The 20925-nt window shown below is 40.1% G+C and overlaps 1 protein-coding gene across 1 annotated transcript in view; it reads right to left on the minus strand.

Annotated features, from left to right (window-relative positions):
• The window catches only part of LOC139731119 (coiled-coil domain-containing protein 77-like), a 42054-nt gene extending 21583 nt beyond the window's left edge, over nucleotides 1-20471 (minus strand). Inside the window, exons 1-7 of the mRNA XM_071642000.1 lie at nucleotides 20169-20471; nucleotides 18229-18392; nucleotides 16928-17052; nucleotides 15812-15937; nucleotides 15035-15159; nucleotides 12356-12450; nucleotides 11528-11747 (exon numbers count right to left, since the gene is read on the minus strand). Of these exons, the coding sequence (XP_071498101.1) occupies nucleotides 11528-11747; nucleotides 12356-12450; nucleotides 15035-15159; nucleotides 15812-15937; nucleotides 16928-17052; nucleotides 18229-18392; nucleotides 20169-20471 (1158 nt within the window). The remainder of the gene's footprint in view (nucleotides 1-11527; nucleotides 11748-12355; nucleotides 12451-15034; nucleotides 15160-15811; nucleotides 15938-16927; nucleotides 17053-18228; nucleotides 18393-20168) is intronic.
• Nucleotides 20472-20925: the final 454 nt, after the last annotated feature.

Here is a 20925-nt window from a genome sequence, read left to right on the forward strand (position 1 = left end):
CAACTTGCATGGGAAAATGGTCTGAGTCCCATTTTCTATTAACAGCACTCTGAACGTGTAATGTATAAGTGAGGGTAAGCAAAAAGTCCCATAGACCTGCAATGAAAGGTTCCATCAATTACAGAATGTAATGAAACTTATCTGCTATCATCATGTTACAGCATTTTAGCAGCAAACACTTTGTAATTGATCTTGATTTGTTTTCAGGACGAACTCAGATTGTATGCTGACCAATCCAAGAAATCCATGGATAAGTGTGTGGAGCTTTCCCACAGACCCATAATGGACTGGATCTGGTACTGCGGAGCTTTCTGTTACTACAACTTGAGATTCATATTCCTCCTCTTCCTCTTCCATTTGAGAAAATAAAACAAAGATGTACATGGACATGCCACTAAAATTGGTACATCAACATCATGCTCTTCATCAAACTTTGCCCTCTTCTTTTTTCTTTTTCTTTTTTGAGCCTCACTTAATCTTTCTCCCCCTGCCATGGCTTTTGCATAAATGACTTTATTCACAACTTAAACCTGGTCTTATATTCTTGCAAATGTAATTACTAGTAATATACAGACATGGACTGTTTGGTTGGTTTTTTGTTTTGTTTTGTTTTGTTTTGCTTTGCTTTGTTTTTTTTGTTTTTTTGTTTTGTTTTTTTTTGTTTTGTTTTGTTGTTTTGTTTTGTTTTGTTTTGTTTGTTTGTTTTTTTTTTTGGGGGGGGGGGGCATTGTTGATATCGTTGCCCCAAGGGCTCTCAACTCCATGCTGGTATGATCCAAGGAACTTGCTCTGAGTGTCATAGCATGGAGTTGAGACCCCGAGGTACAGCAGTATCATTAATTCCCAGATGAGAGCAGTCTACAATGTATATCTGTTTTACATACTAAATAAGCTTAAAAAATATTAATCTTGGTTAATCGCAATCGCACTAGGCAGTTCACATCATCATTATCAGGCACTTTTGCACAGTGATTGCATTGTGGACAATGCAGTGGCCACGTAGCACCTATTGCACTGGTTAGACGTGGAAGCCACATAACAATGCTAGCATTTGCAAGTAGTATGTGTCTTCTATACCGAAATGAATAAAGGTATATTAAATTGCACTTACTGACTGCTATAATGTCATGTTGCGAATCAAAGATTCAGTGGTTCCAACAAGTTTGTCCTGCTGTGATAGAATTCACACACTATGAACTAGAACCTCGCACAAAGTATTACAGGTTGTAGAAATAGTTGTATTTGCAATGGCTGGGCCACTTGCATTTTGGATTTGCGATTGCGCGCATTGCATACACTAGGCACGGTCAAAGCCAGGTTCACCACTACACACTTGCAATATACCGTACATACACGACATACAAAGCCAAGCATTTACAGTACACGTAGGGACCTACATGTACACACACGTTCCATACATACATTGTACCATGTAAATGTAAAAATTACAAGAGGGCATTGCACACATGTCTGTGTACAAACTGAATATGTAACAATTAAGAGGGCAATGTGAATGCTATAAGGGCAGCTTGGATGCTGTAACATTGTGCCCAGCATGGGCAACAGTTGAATTTACACCCACGATTTCATCCTGTCAGAATAGGGAATTCTTAAAATGAGGTATATATTATTATACAATATCAGATCTATTTCTGGTGTTCATCAGGTATCAAAATTCATTTTATGAAGGCCAAAGATGATAATTGGAAGATTAAACGAGAACTTACCATTTGAAGTTTAATATTAATTTTATCAGTAATTGGAGGGTGAGATTACGTCATATATGAGATCCCACTAGTGCGCGCGCCACTCAATATTAGAAGCAAGAATGTGACTACTGATGTAGGAAGATAACGAGAGATTAAGTTACCGTTTGAAATTGGGGGAGGGTGAGGTGGGACGTAATCTCACCCTCCAATTACTCATAAAATTAATATTAAACTTCAAACAGTAAGTTCTCGTTTAATCTTCCATTTTATATCGTAATTTCGTGAGAGATTATGTCATATATGAGATTTCAAAGCCAGTGGTTACATTCTCGAGGCAACCCCCCCCCCCCCCCCCCCCCCCCGAGAAGGGGTAGGGAGCATACCTTAGATAGAGGTTCCATTGCAATTCTCATTCAGGCTGAATGCTGCAGAGATATTGTGTCTCCAAGAGTTCAGAAGTTCAGGCAGTTCAAGACATGTCTGCTCAAATCTTAGGGCTTCACAGTCTATTTTTTGATAATTGTTTTTACAAAGGTTTTCTCAGCAGGACAGGGCTTGTTGTAGTACTTGCGAAAGGTTCTTTTGTTGGCCCAACCGGCTTGCGCAAGTATCTTAGATACTGGGAAATTTCCCTTTAAATTGGCTGCGAAGGTAGACGCTGCCCGAGTAGAATGCGCCTTGTAGATTTCTGTATCAATACCCGCAGCCTCCAAAACCTCCTTAATCCAGCGAGCGATTGTTTGAGAGGATACCCTGTGATACAGTTTCTTGTAGCTAACAAAAAGGTACCGCTCAGTAGCTCTGATCCTGCGGGTCCTGCTGATGTATTCCTGCAAGTACCTGACCACACAAAGTCTCCTGTTTGGTGGGTATGCCTGGAGCTTGACACTGTGTGAGTAATTTCCAGGTTTGCTCTGTTTAAGGAGATCATGAAGGTGAAAAGTGACTGCATTCTCTCTTAACACCATACCATCCAAGCTTAGATAGTGTAATGATTGAATCCCTTGTGCTGAGATTAGTGCAATACAGTTGAACCTCTCTTATCCGGCCTCCCTTTATCCGGATCTCTCTATTATACGGACGCAATCTCGCCGTGATTCTTTTTTTTTAATTACGGGAGGAAAGAAGGATTCCCAACTCCTTGAGAACTCCTACACAAACACACATGAATTACATATACTTGATACATTTCTTAATAATTATTTAGGTAAATCATCCCAAGAATTTATAAAAGAAAATAATTTCATTCTTGCAAACACGAACCTCTATTTTGGGGTCTGTTACTGAGTGTAACAATGAAAAGGTTGCAGTATACACATTACTACATGTGGTACTACAATGGGCTACATCAGTACATGTGTATATACATGTACATGTATAAAGCATTGAGTCTCCCGTATCCAGCCAAATCCCTTATCCGGATGAGCCCCGGTTCCGACTTGTCCGGATACGAGAGGTTCAACTGTAATCACACACAATTTAAGCGTCAATTTTTTCAGGTCCAATATGTGCGCTGGGGACCAAGAACGAAGAAAATTGAAAACAAGGTTAACGTCCCACGTTTCCATGTATCTAGGCTTGGGTGGGCGTAGCTGAAAGACTCCCTTCATAAACCTCTGGATAAAGGGATGGTTTCCAACTGTAAACATAGTATCTCGAAGTATCACAAATGAAGATAGAGCACTCCGTGCTAAGTTTATGACACTATAACCTGCCCCTTTATCAAAGAAAATGTCACTCAGGAATTCCAGGACAGCTTGAACATCTGAATACAAGTAGTTGCTACATTTCTTGTCACAAAATGTTTTCCATTTGTTTATGTACACTGCATACTGTTTTTTAGTCCCTTTTCTCCAAGAGGAGGCCATTTCAGCAATTATCCGTGCATTCAATCCCGCATCTCTGAAGGGCTTGCACAGAACCTGCAAGAAGAAGAGCAATCTGAGTGTGAAGTGGGTGAGGAGTGTTAGAAACTGGCAATGTTAGTAAGGATTCACTCCTATGAATAACAAGTGGTTCCTCATTCATCATCCTGTTTAGGAGAGGAAACCATGGCTGGCTTGGCCATTTTGGGACTACTAGTATCCCAGTTGCATTATCAGATTTGATTTTTTGAATGCACTTATCAACTAAGCAGAAAGGAAGGAATGCATAAAAGTACCACTTTCCCCAATCGAGAGTAAAGGCATCAACAGCCTTGGCATGTGGGTCGGGCAGCCATGTGACATAGTTCTCTACCTGCTTGTTAAGTCTGGAGGCAAATAGGTCTATTTCTGGTGTCCGAAAACGTGAAGTTATTTCTTGGAAAACTGTGCAGTCATTGAAAATTCTTGACATGCGGTCTGCCTCCACATTCGGCTTTCCTGGCAAGTGTGCTGCTGTGACCCAAATTTTACGAGTTTCGCACCACTGCCAAATCTCTCGGGCTGCCCGATCACAGTCAAGGGATTTAATGCCTCCCATGTTGTTAATGTACGCAACAGCAGTACTGTTATCTAGCCGTAACAAGACATGAATGTTTTGTGAATTAGAACAGAAGTACTTGAGTCCCATGCCAGCAGCCAGGGTCTCCAGATAATTAATCTTATTCTCCCTGGCTTTTTGCAGCTCGTCTTCATTCCATCTACCCCCTGTATGGGTGGTATGATCAGATGCCCCCCAGCCTTTGCCACTGGCATCCGTGTACAATTCGAGCATTGGTTTAGGGTGTCGTTAGGGTGAGAAAGCAGACTGCACATTGTCTATCCACCATTGCAGCTCTTGTTTTGCTTCCAAAGATAGGCTCATTTTTCTGTCAAAATGCCCCTTATTCATTTTGAGTGCTTTGATTTTGTCCCTTTCTAAAGCCCTGTCATAGAGCTGTCCATGCTGGACTGCAGGAAATGATGCTACCATTTTCCCGATAATTCTAGCAACCTGCCTGATACAGGGGTTTGCTATTTGCATAAGTTCAGTGCACAAGGACAGTATTTCCTCTGAATTGTTATCAGGCAGTCAAATTGTCATGGTCTGAGTATTGAGAATGAAACCAAGAAATTGTATTTCTTGAGTGGGGCATAGTACTGATTTATCTGGGTGTACCAAGAACCCAAGTTGTGCAAGGATGCTAGTGGTTTCCAAAACCGTTTGCAATGCTTGATTCTCACTTTCTCCAATAATGTATCATTTCAGAATGTTTTGAGAGTATTTTCATTGAGGTTATAACTCCACACAAAGGTAACATTATTTGGGGGGGAAATTTACAGGCCACCTCATTCAAACCCTTCTGAATTTATTGAGTTAGTTCACAAATTTCTTTCTGACAAATATTTTGCCAATAAGACATGTATTATAATGGGTGACTTTAATATAAATCTTTTTAATTGCAATGATACTCCAATCTGCCAAGATTTCCTCAACCTCATGTTGTCAAAATCTTATATTCCCCTTATAAGAAAACCTCCTCGTATATCTGATGCTACTTCTTCTCTCACTGATAATATATTTATTAATAATCTATCTTTTGATGTTACACCTGGTATTGTTGTTTCAGATCTCTCAGATCATTTCCCAGTATTCGCACTTGTTTCCCAGTTCTTCACAAGAAGAACACCAACTCATAACTCTGGTTTTCATGATATGTCTGAATGTAATCTGAATAGACTTAGGGAGGGATTGAGGTCAGTTGACTGGTCTCCTATTAACAGTTGTGGAAATGTAAATGCGTCTTTTGAAATTTTTATGAATATTCTAACAACAAATTGTAATAGTTGTACCATTAATAAAACGATCTAGATCAAATTTAAATAAGAAAATACCAAGACAACCATGGATCACGAGATCTCTCCTTAAGTCTATCAATAAGAAAAATAGATTATATTGTAGATACCGTAAATCCCTAAATGCTTCAAACAAATCTTTTTATATTCGTTATCGAAATACGCTAAACATCTACTCTACGTACAGCTAAGCAACAGTATTACCAATCAGTTTGACAAATGTAAGTTCGATATAAAGGGTACGTGGAAGGTGATTAACACAGCTTTAAACTCCACTGTAGATAAAAATTCCCCAAATTCCATTTTTAAAGACCATTGTTTAGGAGATGAACCAGGGGCGATGGCAGATGTATTTAACGACTTCTTAGTTAACCTCGGGCCAGATCTTGCCAGCAAGATACCGCATTCACGGACACCTTTTCATACGTTCTTAGGGGATAGGAACGCACTGACTTTCTTTTTTGTTCCTATTGTTGATGATGAAATTAAAGAAGTTGTTCGTAAAATGAATAATAAAAAGAGTACAGGTGATGATGGTATTTCAATTTTTCTTTTAAAAAATGTGATAAATGAAATAGTTTCTCCTCTCGTTTATATTTTCAATCAATCTTTATCAAGCGGAAAATTTCCTGATAAGATGAAAGTCGCTAGAGTTGTTCCTATATACAAAAAAGGGTTCTAAAGAACATGTTAATAATTATTGCCCGATATCTCTTTTAACTTCAATTTCAAAAATTTTGGAAAAGCTTGTCCATAAAAGAACTCTTAGATTCCTTGTTAATTGTAATATTCTTTCGAACTTTCAGTTTGGTTTCAGAAAGCAACACAGCACTACCCACGCTTTATTGGCTTTTATTGATAAAATGGCACATGCTCTTGACGATGCTTCACACACCATCTGTGTTTTTATTGATTTCTCAAAGGCTTTTGACACGATAGACCATGATATTCTCCTTTATAAGTTATGCCATTACGGCATTCACGGGACGGCTTTAGAATGGTTTAGAGATTATCTTACTGATAGAAAGCAGTATGTTTATTTTAGGACTGTATATTGATAGTGATTTATCTTGGAAGTCTCACATCAACTTTTTAACCAAAGTTTTATCTAGGAATGCAGGAATTCTAAATAAACTGAAAGATTACTTCCCCACCAATATATTGCAAATTATATACTCAACTATGATTTCCCCTTACCTCAACTACGTAATACTGGCATGGGGTAACACGTCCCAATCATTGCTTGACTCGCTCTTTCTTTTACAAATGCGCGCTATTAGAATAATTAATAAGACTGGGTATTTATCTCATACAGATTAATTTTTCCATAAGAATAACACTTTGAAATTGTCAGATTTGTTTTATTACAATTTAGGGATATTCATGTATAAATTATCCAAAAATGATCTTCCTGATGTTTTTTTGCATATGTTTAAAAGAAATTATTTTATTCATAATTATCCCACCCGCCAACATGACGATTATCACCTACCACGTACCCTAACCATTTTTGCGAAAAATACAATTATGCATACAGGGCCGAAATACTGGAACGATCTCCCCATAGAACTCGCAGGTTGTTTGTCTTTGTCGACCTTCAAATACATATTAAGACAGAATTTATTGAATAATTACATTGCGTAAGTCTATTGAAATTTCCTTCTTTCTTGTTTATGTGCCTTTTCCTGCTGTGTTGGTTGTTGTCATTCAAATCAGTTAAGCCTCTCCGTTTGCGCTCTTAAATTCCTTCACACCAGTACCCCTTTTAGACTTCGGAATGCATGAACAGCTGGCTTGTTGTACTCCCCTCAGTGCTATACTGGCTGGTAATTCTGATTCTAATTCTAATTTTCTTTGAATGTTAGTACTTGTATGTTCACTCTTTAGGTTTCCTGTATCTCTTCCGAGGACTCGCATGTCGAGTTGTTCTCTTTTCACCATTATTCAAATCATATCATTACACTATTGTCAACATTGTTAAATCAACTGTTCTTACATCTGCAGAATGTGGTTGTCTGTATATCACTATTTGTATTGAGAAGGTTCTGTTAGTGCCCCAGGTAATTTTGCCTTTCATTTTCGTTTTTCTTTATTTTGGTCCTATGTTGCATCCGTGCTCCTCATCTTTACACTCTGTTCAGAATTTGGGACCTACGCTTAACAAGCTCGCTTTTAAGTAGGTTCCATCATATTTCTTTAGCGCTATACATAGAACCAAACGTACGATGATTGACCGCTATGTTTTACATGCTTACATTAATTTACTGTGCATCCGAGCCGGATATCATGATTCACTATGTTTTTATTATATTTGATGTACATTCCTTCATTGAGAAATATGAAAATAAATTGAATTGAATTGAATTGAATTGAATTGAATTGAATAATGAGTATATCGTCAAGGTATCCAATTACTACATGCCCTTGCTCTCTCAGTAATGTGAATACAGGTTTCAGTAGTTTAGTGAACAACCTTGGCGCCGTGCTCAGGCCATTAGGCAGTACTTTGAATTGCCAAAGTTGATTTTTCCAGGAGAACTTTAAGAACTTCCTGTGTGTTGGGTGCACAGGTACTGTACAGTAAGCGTACCGAAGGTCGACTGAAGCTAAGAAGCTATTTTCTGAAATAAGTTCAATAGCAGTATGGATATTTTCCATCTTAAAATGCTAGTACTGGAGATATTTGTTAAGATCAGACAGGTCTAGGATAACGCGTGTACCCCCGTCTTTATTAGGCCGTGTAAAAATATCAGCCACGAATTCTCCAGTTTCCCTCTGGCACTGTTCAATTACTCCCTTGTCACGGAGTTTCGAAATTTTAAGATCAATATCAGCCTCTTCGGCTTTATCACATCGAAAAAGGTAAGGGGGTTTAGTTCGAGATGGTGCACCCATCTCTTTACTGAATTCAAGCCTGTAACCATTTACAGCATTTAGCACATGTGGGTCTGAAGTAATTTTGCGCCACTTTGGGAAGAATTGCTTCAGTCGACCTCCGACCACAGGTTCTACATTATCATGATGACATAGCTTTGCATGATCACTAGGAAAGGATGTTATATTTACCTCGTCAGTTGAACTGGAGGTTATCGTGCTCTCTTCATCCCTGAGCCTTGCTTGCTGCCGCAGTGCGGTTGGTGCTGGCTGGGATGTGTGAAGGTGTGGGGAGCCGACGGCTTCCCCCTCCCCTTGGGGCACTGGCCTAAAAAAGCATGGCTGGTAGCTCCAGTCCACGGTCCTTTTGCACCTGTAGGCCTAGTCACATCACTTGTACTTGCACGTGATGTAGTCCAGCCCGCGTCGCGGTACTGTTGGGGCAAATTCGAGCTTCCTGATGTAATCTTGCTCCTGCCCTTGCCATATGCACTCCTGCCATAGTCATATGGGCCGAAACGCTGCTTTTTGTATTGTCTGCTTTGCTCACTCCTGAGGACACCCTCAGTTGCTTTTTGTTCATCTCTTATGTCTTTCATTTGCTTTCCCAGGTCGTCACCAAAAAGGAATTTGGAGACCGGTGCAGAGGGCTTGCAGAGATGTTGGAATTGATAACCAATGTCTGGTTTCATGAATTCCTTACGCAAGGAATTTAGCTCAAAGTTCGCACTGCACAGAAGTGCTAGTGCATCTTGTTGCTGTTCAGTAATATCCTGTGCCGACACTGTATGTATGTAGGCATTGATGCCTCTCGTGAGATTCTTTTGGAGTCTCTGAAATTTGAGGTCTTGTGTCTTTGAAAAGGCAGGTAGCCCATTCCAGATTCTTTGGTTGACTTTCGGCACATCCACCAGCTCACAGTTGCTGGGAATGGGGTATTTAGTGATCGTTTCATCTACCACTTTGGGCTCGAGCTGATGGGTCAGAAGGTAGGCTGTAGACTTCGCAATTTCTGGGTCAATGGGGGGGACCAACTTCCTCAGCCACGGCAAATTTGGCTGCAATCTTCGGAACTTTTTCCACTACAGGAGGGGGAACTTCGCCTTCTTCAATATCAAATTTGTCATCCTGACGACTATCCCCTTGACCTGGTTGGATAATCACACAGTTTTCATCCATATCTCGGCCCAGAAATGGTGCAGCATATTCATCATCATAATGGCAGTCAGTATCTGCCGAGTCTGAAGGGGAGTATTCAGAATGAGTCCCGATACTCTTTCCATTGCCACCGCCTTCACGGGCTGGTGTCTGCTTTGCCGACTGTACCTCCACAAATTGAACAACCACAGCTAATTGGCCTTCAAGCTTGCCTAGTCTATCCTCCAAAGTTGAAACTTTAGAGGCCAGTTTGGCAGGTGGTTTCACTGTTTTGTTTGCACCGGTACTACCGCTAGGGTTAGCACTGCTTGTAGTTGCAGTAGTACTATTACTAGTACCTACCTTGACGGATCTAGTAGGCGTTTTACCTTTGGCTGTCGCAGTTTTCTGCTTGCACTCTTGTGTGTGCTGGTTTCCGCGACCCCCACCGGTGGTTGCCGGGGACGCAACTGCTGTCAGCAGCGGTGGTGCGGCTGCGCCGCCCACGTTTGGAACGTTGGTCGAAGCCATAAATTCCGTTGCTGTTCAGCTGAAGAATGATCGTTAAAACCAGAAAAAAACCTGGCAAAACCTCCCGTTGAGGTAACTTTAGCTATTACGTCAATCCAACTCGAACGAAACTTGAATTTTCAAGTGCAATTCCGGCGAATTTTCCGAGCACAGAAATTTGCGTGTAAGCAAGATGGCGGCGACTAAAGAATTGAGTGGCGCGCGCACTAGCGGGATCTCATATATAACGTAATCTCTCACGAAATTACGATATAAAATGGATAATTGATTGACCAGCTATTTCATACATAGCCTTTTGCACAGGCAGCTCGCTATAATTTCAGCACACACACATAGAGAGTAACAGACTTGAACACACAGCGCGCGACCGACGAGTTGCAAGCATAGCGAGCGTTTTCAAAAGTGATATCTTGACACTAATAATGAGCATCATACATACAGTAATTTATATATTGTGCCAATTTTTTTGCATAATTCATATCTTGTGATATTGACCAATGAATACACCAGAACAACAGGGAGGAGTACTGCATACGCTAAATATTTTGCGAGTCTAAATTTTTGTGAATCGGGAATTCCCAACGATTTCGCGAGTGGTTAAATTCATGAATGTTGAGTCCTGAACTAAACGGAAACATGTAAATGTGTGTGTCACAATCACATCAGCATCACAGTCAAGATTTTTGTGTGTCTTTAATTTCGCGAATAGCACCTGACTTGTGAAATTTCCTGAAAATAAAAACCTCGCAAAATATTTGCCGTATACAGTATGAGATTGTTCCATTCATATTAGAGGGGGGATATCTTTAAAATGATATCTATTGAGTTTCAATCAAGCACCATGCACCATGTTTTATATTTTTATGAACTTGTTTTAAAGGTCCTGTTTATCCTTTGGGGGCAGTGATTTAAAAAATGTTCAAGTATCACTTTTGATGCATATGTGTAGGTCAGTTGTATCACAAAACATCCTACTACATAAAATTTTTGCCATAAAGCCTAAAAATAGAAGGAGATTACTATTTTTTTCATTATCCCTAAAAAGATCGGGGGAGGGGGGGGGGGGTATTATGGGCCCCCTCAGCATTTTGCATGATTAATCTGTAACATGAAAATCTTGCGCCGCGACATTTCATGACTTTTTCTTGCCCAACTTTTGAAACCAAATGTGCGACACCCGGTTACGCAATATTTTATAACCGCATGTCAGACTCAAAATTGCTCAAAAACATGATTTCATGTACAAATCCAATGCAAATTGGATATATTTGTGTTTCATTTTCCTTTTAATCCCTATACTAACAGGGGAGGGGTGGCAAATTTCGTGTGAATCAGACATCAGTCTTCAAGATCTTGGGGGGGGGGGGTCAATGTTTAATAGGATTAATATAATCACTTCTACACTCATGTCCACACTGTCTACACTTCTCCTCAATCAGGCTCTTTCATTCCTTTGTGTATTTTTTGCTCTACCATTACTACACAGTGCCAAACACCCAAAGACCCCCACAACCTCACCTCCAGCTCCATGGTCTGGGCCTGCCTTTGCTCCAGGGCCTGGTCTGACACGTGGATCACGTCGTTGTGGGATGTGTTCAGCTGTTCCTTGCACCGGTCAAGTTCCTGCAGCAGCCGATCCTTCTCCGCCATCCACCCCTTCTCGTTGGCCCTGCTCTCGTACTTCAGCTGGAGGTAGTCCCGTGTGCTGTCGTATAGGAGATTCTGGGTCTTGTGGAGCCTGGACCAGATCAGGAAGAGGCCCACACACATCAAAGATGCTTAAACTGTGTTGCCAGCAATTTAATAGCAGCTTTATTGTAAACCAAAATAACTGGTGCTTATAGGTGATTAGTACAGCTGTAAACATGGAATATTTTGTGGTGTGGATATTTGTGGGCATTTTGCTCTTTAAACTGAACTACTGGTACTACATAAATTATAAAATGCAAACAGTTTTGGAAATATCTATGTTTTTTCCTATCTCTCTGTATATATATTCTTAATTTAATGCTCTCATTCTTAAACTCATACACAACCAAACTTTGCTGTGAGTGAACCATCACAAAAAGAAAAAGAATGGCAAGAAAGTTTCTGCTTTTTTTAAATGATGTTTCATATGAATAAGAAAGCAATAGCAGTTCACTGATGGGTGTGAGAATGTGGGTACTTTGAATAAAGGCATGGTTGGCGGGTTCTTTTCTCTATCATATACTAATTTCAGTGTGAATGCCATGTAGAGTAGTGTTTTTGTGCAAGGCAGATGATACATGCAAACTACATTACCATGCTGACACATCAAAGCAACTCCATCTCATAGTTAGACTAGTCTGTTGAGGGAAAAGTTACCTCTCTTCCAATGCTTGCACTTTGGCTTGGTCTCGCTCTACAATGGTTTGGAGCTCTTCCATTCGCACCCTTCGGTCTTCTATCAAAGCTGCAACCTATGCCATAAAGGCAATACAATTTTATGTACCAGGGTAATATGTTTAAAAATAAGTTTATAAAATATGTTTGCTTTATTTGAATGCTTCCATTACAGGGTGATTCCCAATTACTCCATGGGAATCTTCATGACCAAAGCAAATAATAGTGAAAATAATAATAATCTGATTTTCATATATACAAATGAAGATACAGTGTAAGCTCTTCCACATAGCATTTGCAAGGTTCAAATTTGGGCATGCTTCCTATCCAAAACAATCTTGTTAAAAAAGAATTAAAAAAAAAAATTAAGAACAAAAAAAATAATAAAATAAAAAATTCAAGGGTACAAACATACAGTAATTGATGTCTGTAATATGTTTACGTAAACCCCATGATTTGATCTGCTGATGACACTTTGTGGCAAAGGCAAACAAATAAATTCATCCTTCTGGGAGAATTGAATGAAACAGTTGTGTTCAAGTATGCAATTATTTTTGTCTATAAACAGACTTAGTAAATGGGAAGTGGCAAAATTATGATTCCACAGTAATTTCATGTCATGCTGTCTGGTTCATTACCACTCATCAAAGCTATCATGACAACTAAGCTAAAAGCATCTAACATGGCACTCTTCCAGAGGTAACACAATTTCAGGTCTCTTTTAGACACACCGAGTTACTGTACATCCACACATTGCATAGGAATGCGTCATATCGATATGAGAGCATTCAGACACAACATTCTGACAGAGAAGTATGTTAATTAGTTTTACAGCATCAGACCTTGTGCACTGTCATGTTTCATGGGAAGCTACTCTATCATGTTTGCATCACTCCATTGCAAAATACAAACTTTGTGTGGGCTTTGCGCAATGCATTGACACATTGCGGTGCATTCATCTGGTAGTTTGCACTAACCCTGATGAGTGCTGCAAATAAGCCTCACCTACTCATCTAATGTACGGATATGAGAGCAGTCATGAACAAATAAGCACTATATAGCAGGCCTGCTATATAGTATAGATCATATACTGAAATTATGCTCAAATCATTGTTACATTACCACTTATATCCATATGACATAATAAAGGCAATCATATATAAATGAAGTGTGCAAAGGCAAACACACAAACACAAGTTAATATTTCCTAGTAATTTCTCCAGTCAAGTGGACAGCTCAACTCTGGTTCCTTTGTAATTTTTTTTTTTTTAAATACAATATTAATCTTTGCAAATGATTGACAAATTCTCGCTATCGCCAATGACGTAAAAAGTACCCGGATGTTGATTTAAGTGTCATTTACGGTGCATTATGGGATAGTCCGGTAGCAAAGTCACTTCCGTTCGTACGCGCGTGATACGTGACTAATGCTATTACACACACAACCGACTGTATTCTACGTGTACTTCCGGTTTTCTCGACTTGAATTACAGCTTTTAATATGATTTGAAATTTCTCCATTCTTAAGAAATTGCTGTTAATACGACTTTTGGTTGTTGCTGCGAAGCTGCCATGTGTTGTTCGCACAACAATAAATGAAAAAAATCTGCAGAAATAGGACCCTTACTGGCATGCGAGACGTGACGTGGCAGCGTGGGTGAAGTTTGCGGGTGACTCCACAGCGCAGTACGTGCACGCGGGACTTACTAGTGGTAGCTAGTAGCATTAGGTATTAGGCCTATAGTGCCTACGTACATTGTACGTACAGGGTTGTACTTACATGTACTTGGAAGAAATTGTTTCGGAGACAGGGTAAGTTCGAGATCACTGTTCGTTCCCGATTGTGTTCGCGACATTTCGACAGAGAACAAATAAAGAAAAAAGATGTGCATTCCATGACGATATACTGTATATCCAGGTGGGTGAATATTTTCCAGCATATTTTCAGTGTATGCAGAGATGACTGATCTGTGATGTGCACATCGATCGCATGATCAAGCAGTACACTGTACCGGTATGTGTTAGCTTGGATGCGCTGCGTGCAGTGGTGGTGCATGCTAATGCAAGGCCGGCCCCTCGCCGCCGGCGGGGACTACAGTGTACGAGTATGACAGGCCTGGCCACTCGCTGGCTCGGGCGGTACAGCGGCCTACTGTACTATAGTATCCGTGGTCGGCACTGCGCTATAGGTAAGGTACACGTACGCGCACGCTAGCGTTGTGCAAATTATGCCCCGCGCCGGAAGTGCCCTTGCTACCAAGTGCACTAAATCTTGACGAAAAAGCCACATCCGGGTACTTTTTACGTCATTGGCGATAGCGAGAATTGCCCTACATCGACATTAATTTGCAACTGACTGACAAATTGCCCTACATCGACATTTACATCGATGTAGGGACATTTGTAAATCAGTTGCAATGAAAACATCTCGAAGGACGAGTTTCATGAATTTGAATATCAACCTTCTGAAATCAATCTGATGAGTACTAATTCTTCATTGGCTGACTTTTGATCTATGTTTTGATGTCTTTTTCTCTCTCCTGTTTGTTTGGGGGTTTTTTTTGTGTTTTTTTTTTTTTTTTTTGGGGGGGGGGGAGGGTGGGGAGGAAGGGGGTAAGTCTTAATGAAGCATACATACAGCTTGTCTTTTACAACACTTACCTGTTCTTTGGACAACCTTGCATGTTCAGCCATCTGACTCTGAAGCGCTTCAATTTGTAGCAGCAACACCTCCACGTCTTGGGTCTTGCCAGGATCAGATGCATTCTCGGCATTCCCCTTCTTGCCTGTGCAGGTTTCAAACACACAAAGTGCACAAAATCAACCTTTACAAAAGTCCCAAAAATAAAACATAAAAAATTTTGGACGGTATCACAGGAGAAGAAAGCTTATGGAGCGTGTGCCCCTTCAAGTGTGCTGATAAGCTTCATCAATGTTTGTCCAAGCTTGAAAGCAGAGAGAGAAATTATTTGTTAGAACTTCAACACAATGGAATTTAGAGCATCATATTGAAGCTGTCTAGGGGTCATTTCAGCATGCATTTTGTCACATATTTTTTTTTCTGACAAACTGCTTTAAGCTGCTGATATCCTTGTACAAATCTGACTGGCTGAGAGCAAATTTGAAAAAAAAATATTTGACAAAATGCTTGATGAAATGCCCCCAGGTTTTCAGTAGCCACTGCATTCCTTGTGGACGTGGCCTTTGCAGTGAATTGAGTTATGGTTTCATTCAAGAAGTCCACTAAGAGCACAATAAATGCTTGCAAAGAAGCAACCATAGGGCAAATGGTAAGTCCCATACACAGAGACTTGGCAGTGGGGATGAAGCATCCTTGCCCAGAAGATTCAACCACTGCTGCAGGGGGATTTGAACCAGGAACCTTGGGATTGACAAGTCCTGCAGTCGTATGTAATGAGCCACCACAGCTCCTCTTACTCTGTTGACTTCTCTTCGGATGTCTTGCTCCTGCTGTTGCTGCTGCAGCTGATGATGATGATGCTCTGATGTTGGCCGCTGAGCTCCCCCGGAGAGGCAGGGCCAACTTCAAGCCAAACCCATTTTCTGTGGATGTGAAGACAAGGATGTTTCAAATGGTGAGACCTAAAGCCGATATCAATTCTTATTGCATATTTAACATGAGCACTATCTGAAAACTGCTGAATACAACTTGTAAAAGTCCATCTTTGTGTTTATGTGTGTGTGTGATTAATTACATTTGATATGGATAAGAAAAATGATAGTATCTTTGGCTGGTTTCATATAAAATACATCAGACTTCAATTTCATATACCAGTAAAGCCTTCCACCTTTGACAACTTTATCTTGATCACAAATGACCTCAAGTTGACTCAAAATCTGTCACTGATCCGTTCATTCATCTTCTTGTTTACTAACCTCCATTTGGTCAAGAGGATTACGTCTAATGTAGACCCATGAGGAAAAAAAAAAATGTTACCTGAAATGCAAAATTCAATCTCAGTTTCTTTATCAATCTGACGACTTCAATCAGCATGTCACTGATTAGCAGCTACAAAACCAATTTGTTTGTGTTCCTGCCTTCAGCATGAGATTTTACTGACTTCTTTTAGTCATTTATGTGCCCAGGCATTTGGCTATGACTCTCCAAACTTGTCCTTGTCCTTCTTTTTTTTTTGCCTCAAAAGGAAGATTATGGTGACTAAACAGGAATCAGCAATATCAGGTACTGTATACACCATATATTGAGCGAGTCTAAATTTTGCAAATCAGGGATTCCCCACAATTTCGTAAGTAGTTAAAATTGCGATTGTAGAGCACAGTTAGTACTGAACGGAGAATTGTATGCCCACACGTCACATTCAAGTCGGGATTGGAGTCAATATTTTCGCATGTCTTTAAATCCGCGAATAGCACTCCACTCGTGAAATTCACAAACATAAAAAATCTCGAAATATTCGGCATATACAGTAATCTCTATTCATCACTAGTTGGTTTCCAGACAGTTGTTCCAATCGTCAAAGAAAGCACTCCTGGAGATGTAAAGCGAAGGGTCAAAAGGACCATGCCCCGTACCATCAGAATGTGGGTGTCTCTTGCTGGCCGGATGCTGCTTGACCACTGCCCGCGCTGGAGGCTCCTTGTGGAAGTAGGTGACCTCGGGCTCACCAGGTCCATTCAGTGCCAGAAGGTGGTGGATCCTGTAGAAAATGAGAGAGAAAGTAAGGACTCATCTTGTATCCAATGGATAAAGGCAGGAGATTGAGATACAATGTAAGTGAATCATGCTTGTATCATACATGCAGACAGGCATATTCAGCCAGGGATGCTAGCCTTGTTACCAGGACGGTATTCCAAAGGCTGAAAAGGCATATCTTTGGTGGAAAAACAATATTTTACTTTTGTGATAATTGATACAATAGAACACAATTTGAGAATAACAGTACTTTTAAGAAATCGGCATCATTTTTGGCTGAAAACAGTGCAAAATATTGCAGCAAAGCTAGGGTTAGCATTTCTGTTCGACTCATTTAATTTCAAGAGCATACATGACAATGACCAATACATTGCACTCTGGTTATAGCAAACACAGTTTATAACAAAATTTCTGATAAAATGAAGTGAAATTCAGGTCCAAAATCATTAAATCTACATACATCTTTATGTACTTTATTTGTTGGGCAATAACAAAATTTTGATATAACAAAAAAATGAAAAATAAAAAAACTGCCAGTCACGAGGAGTCTGTTGTAACGAGAGTTACTATAAAAGTGGTTTCTTTCACAGTGGTTTTATTTTCGCGCTTTTCGCGCTTTGAGGTTGAACCGCGAATTTAACATCACACGAAAATGTTTTGAAAAGTCGCGCGAAATTAACCACGCAAGGAAATGTTTTGAACTCGCCGCTTGTTACAACGCTATTATGCATGCACACACGAAGATGCCGCACATTGAGTGTATTGATGGTCAACACACACACAGCGATACCGCGCAATGTAGGTACAAGCATGTTATAAAGTACTCCAGAGACAGGATTTCAGGTAAGCCTGCATTTACTTTTAATTTCTATTTAATAAAAGATTAATTGGATTATACACAGTAGTTTGGGTTTTCATGTGCAAAATAAAACAGTTTTTGGCGACTGTGAATTCACAGATTTTGCCGACCGCAAATTTAAACACGCGAAAAAGTCGGCACCGATGGAAACTGTGAAAGTATCTGTACACGAAAGAAACCACTTTTACAGTACCTGTATCACTGCTTAATAACATTGGATACTTTAAATTTCCATGTACATGTATATGTATCTTCTGTCTTCCTTTCTTTCTTTTTTTTTTTTCGATTTGGAACGGAGAAAGTAGTCAGCAGTCCACCCACCTCTTCCTGTCCTCCAGCTCCCTAAGCTTCAGTCGGTCGTTCTCTGCGTACAGTCGTAGGACCTGCTCCCGCTCCTGGAAGAGGTAGACCTGCATGTCACTCAAGGCCTTCTGGAGCTCAGCGATCTCCTCTTCCCTCTGTCTCATCTCCCACTGCATCTTGTGCTACTGGGGCAAACACAGATGGCAATCAATGACGCCGCAAACACCCAAAAGGAAGGTGTTGGTAACCAAGTGTCATCTTGAAGGTTTGATGCTGCTTTACAAATATGCATTTTCATTCCATAGCATATAAAGAGTTTGATCGCAAAATGGGCTAGCACCATTCTTTTTTTTTAAGTAAGTCTATCATCAGATAATGCAAAATAAAACCTTTCCAGTCATATCTCCCTTGTGACAACGCAAGGTATATTCTTGAAGTTATGAATAAAAACTTCAGGCCTGGAATTACCTGGGAGGCAAAAGGCAATTTGCCGCAATGCCCTATCTACTTGCCACAATGCCTCTCTCAAAATTACCATGTTTACTGCAACTTTTCCCTTGCTGCCGTTAAAAAATTTTGAGAGAGAGTGCCCCTAAAACCAAAAAATTGCCTGTCCCTAAAACTGGCGAAATTTGAGGCCTGAAACTTTGACTGCAAATATCTCAGCATAACAAGAATGGAAGTACTTCATTTTGCCATTAAACTCTTCATATACACAGCAGAACCACTGTATGTACAATAGTCATACAAAATGTGATCTTCAAATGCCTTCTGGTGCAGAGGAATAACTAGCATTAAGTTTTACACAAATTGCATCTGTATTCATGGTTGCCATATTCACATCTACATCCATGTATACACAATACTTATCGAAAGGTTGTTGTTGTTTTTTTCCAGTAGCATGATTTGCATATACCTACTTGGTTTTCAAGCTATCGCTATATAAACTGACCATATCAATATATCATAATGATATCTTGTAGTATATTGTAAACAAGTCAAGTTACAAGTAGCAAGGGGCAGTTTTAACTTCTCAGATTTTTCAATTCAGTGTCAATATTTAGTACACTATTGACCCATATGATGGTAAAATTCTTCCAATAATCTTTTTCAAACAAATTTGTGCATAGCCAGCATCGAGAGAATTTCTCAATAGATATTCGCACTTGGATGCACGACTCAGTGCTTTTAGTCACATGAAGGGAAACATGATTTTATTTTGCCATGCTAGCATTTTCATGCTCTGTCTTTATGCAACATAATTTATGATGCACAGGCATAATTAAGGAATTGGCGACATTGAATGCACTGATCCGATCTATTTTGTAAACAGTCTATCAAACAGTAAGCCAACTAGCATGTTAAACTTGTGCTACGCTGCACACTGGCACTGGTTCGATAGTCCTTGACCAGTAAATATCACTGTTGGACCAGTAACTTTTCAGGAATGGACCAGTAAAACATGAAAAAACTGGGTACCTACAGTAGTACTGGTCAAACACACAGGTCAGACCAGTAGAGAAAATGGGTTAGTGTGCAGTCTAACTATACACAGCCCAGTTGCTGTTGCAAAGCGTCTGGTTGGGCTATGTGCAGTCATGTCTTGTGCAGTCATGACTTTTGCATCTAATTCTTGCTGATCCACAAGCTTCTGAGGTTGTGCATCATTATACAGTGCACTCCCATTATAACAAACAAGTGTACAAAGGTAGTCTTGTTACAGCAAATTCAGATCCCAAATATATGATCTATATACTTCATTGTTCAGCTATAACAAAAATTTAAACATACAAAAAACAAACAAACAAACAAACTGACTGTCAATGAACAAAATCCTGAGGACTTTATCATGACGGAAGTCGCTTGAACAATTGTTGTCTTTCAGCTGAGAATTACTACCAGGACCTGTGCATCTTCCACTGTAACAGAGAGCATGAGAAGAACACACCAGTACCTACCTGCTGCTCATATGTCGTCCTGTACTGATCCAGCTTCTGCAGCATGTCTTGGTGCTCGCTGTCGAATTCTGCAATCTTCTTCCGGTAGTACTCCAGCAGCTCTCGGGAGGGCCGGAGGTAGGCCAGTCTCTCACTCACAGGTGGGATGGAGGGTCCCTCGTCCCCTTGGTCATCGTGGCCCTCAACAAAAATGCTGGGTATTTCTGGATTCTCAAAGTGCACAAAAGTGCCCTCCTGCCGCGGCTTTTTGGCCGACGAGCGGCGTGACGATGGACGATAGCTTGACCCTGGTGTCTGAGCCATTTCTGTTTCAGAATATTAGGTGCAAACATTCACAAAAACGGCATATGCCAAGTAGTGCCTGGTTCATAGCCATGCTGAGTAGAAAGTTGAATGATGTTAATAATTTCAAGAATTTTCTGTTTTAGTTTTTTTTTTATTATTTTGTTCTGCCAAGAGCGAAGTGGTATCTTGACTGCAATGCACAATTTTGTATAAATTACAAAGGTGATACAAAGGTGATACAAAGGTGACACCACCACCACAAAAACATTTAAAAAATCATGCTTACCGATCAGACTTCAGATAAATTGCAGGTATTATGAACGTCACCACTCTCTGACCTATAGTCTGACACAATGACTAAGATGCTCCTCACTCAGACAGTCATCCATAACACATGTGCGTTCCCCATTTTGGGGGAAAGGGGTATAGTATAGACCTAGAAATTCAATTCAGGAAAAGTCTGAGAAATTGC

Source organism: Diadema antillarum, unplaced genomic scaffold (assembly GCF_040938485.1).
Source record: "Diadema antillarum isolate AM-2024a unplaced genomic scaffold, OU_Dant_1.0 seq00000358_RagTag, whole genome shotgun sequence".
NCBI classification, from domain to species: Eukaryota; Metazoa; Echinodermata; class Echinoidea; order Diadematoida; family Diadematidae; genus Diadema; species Diadema antillarum.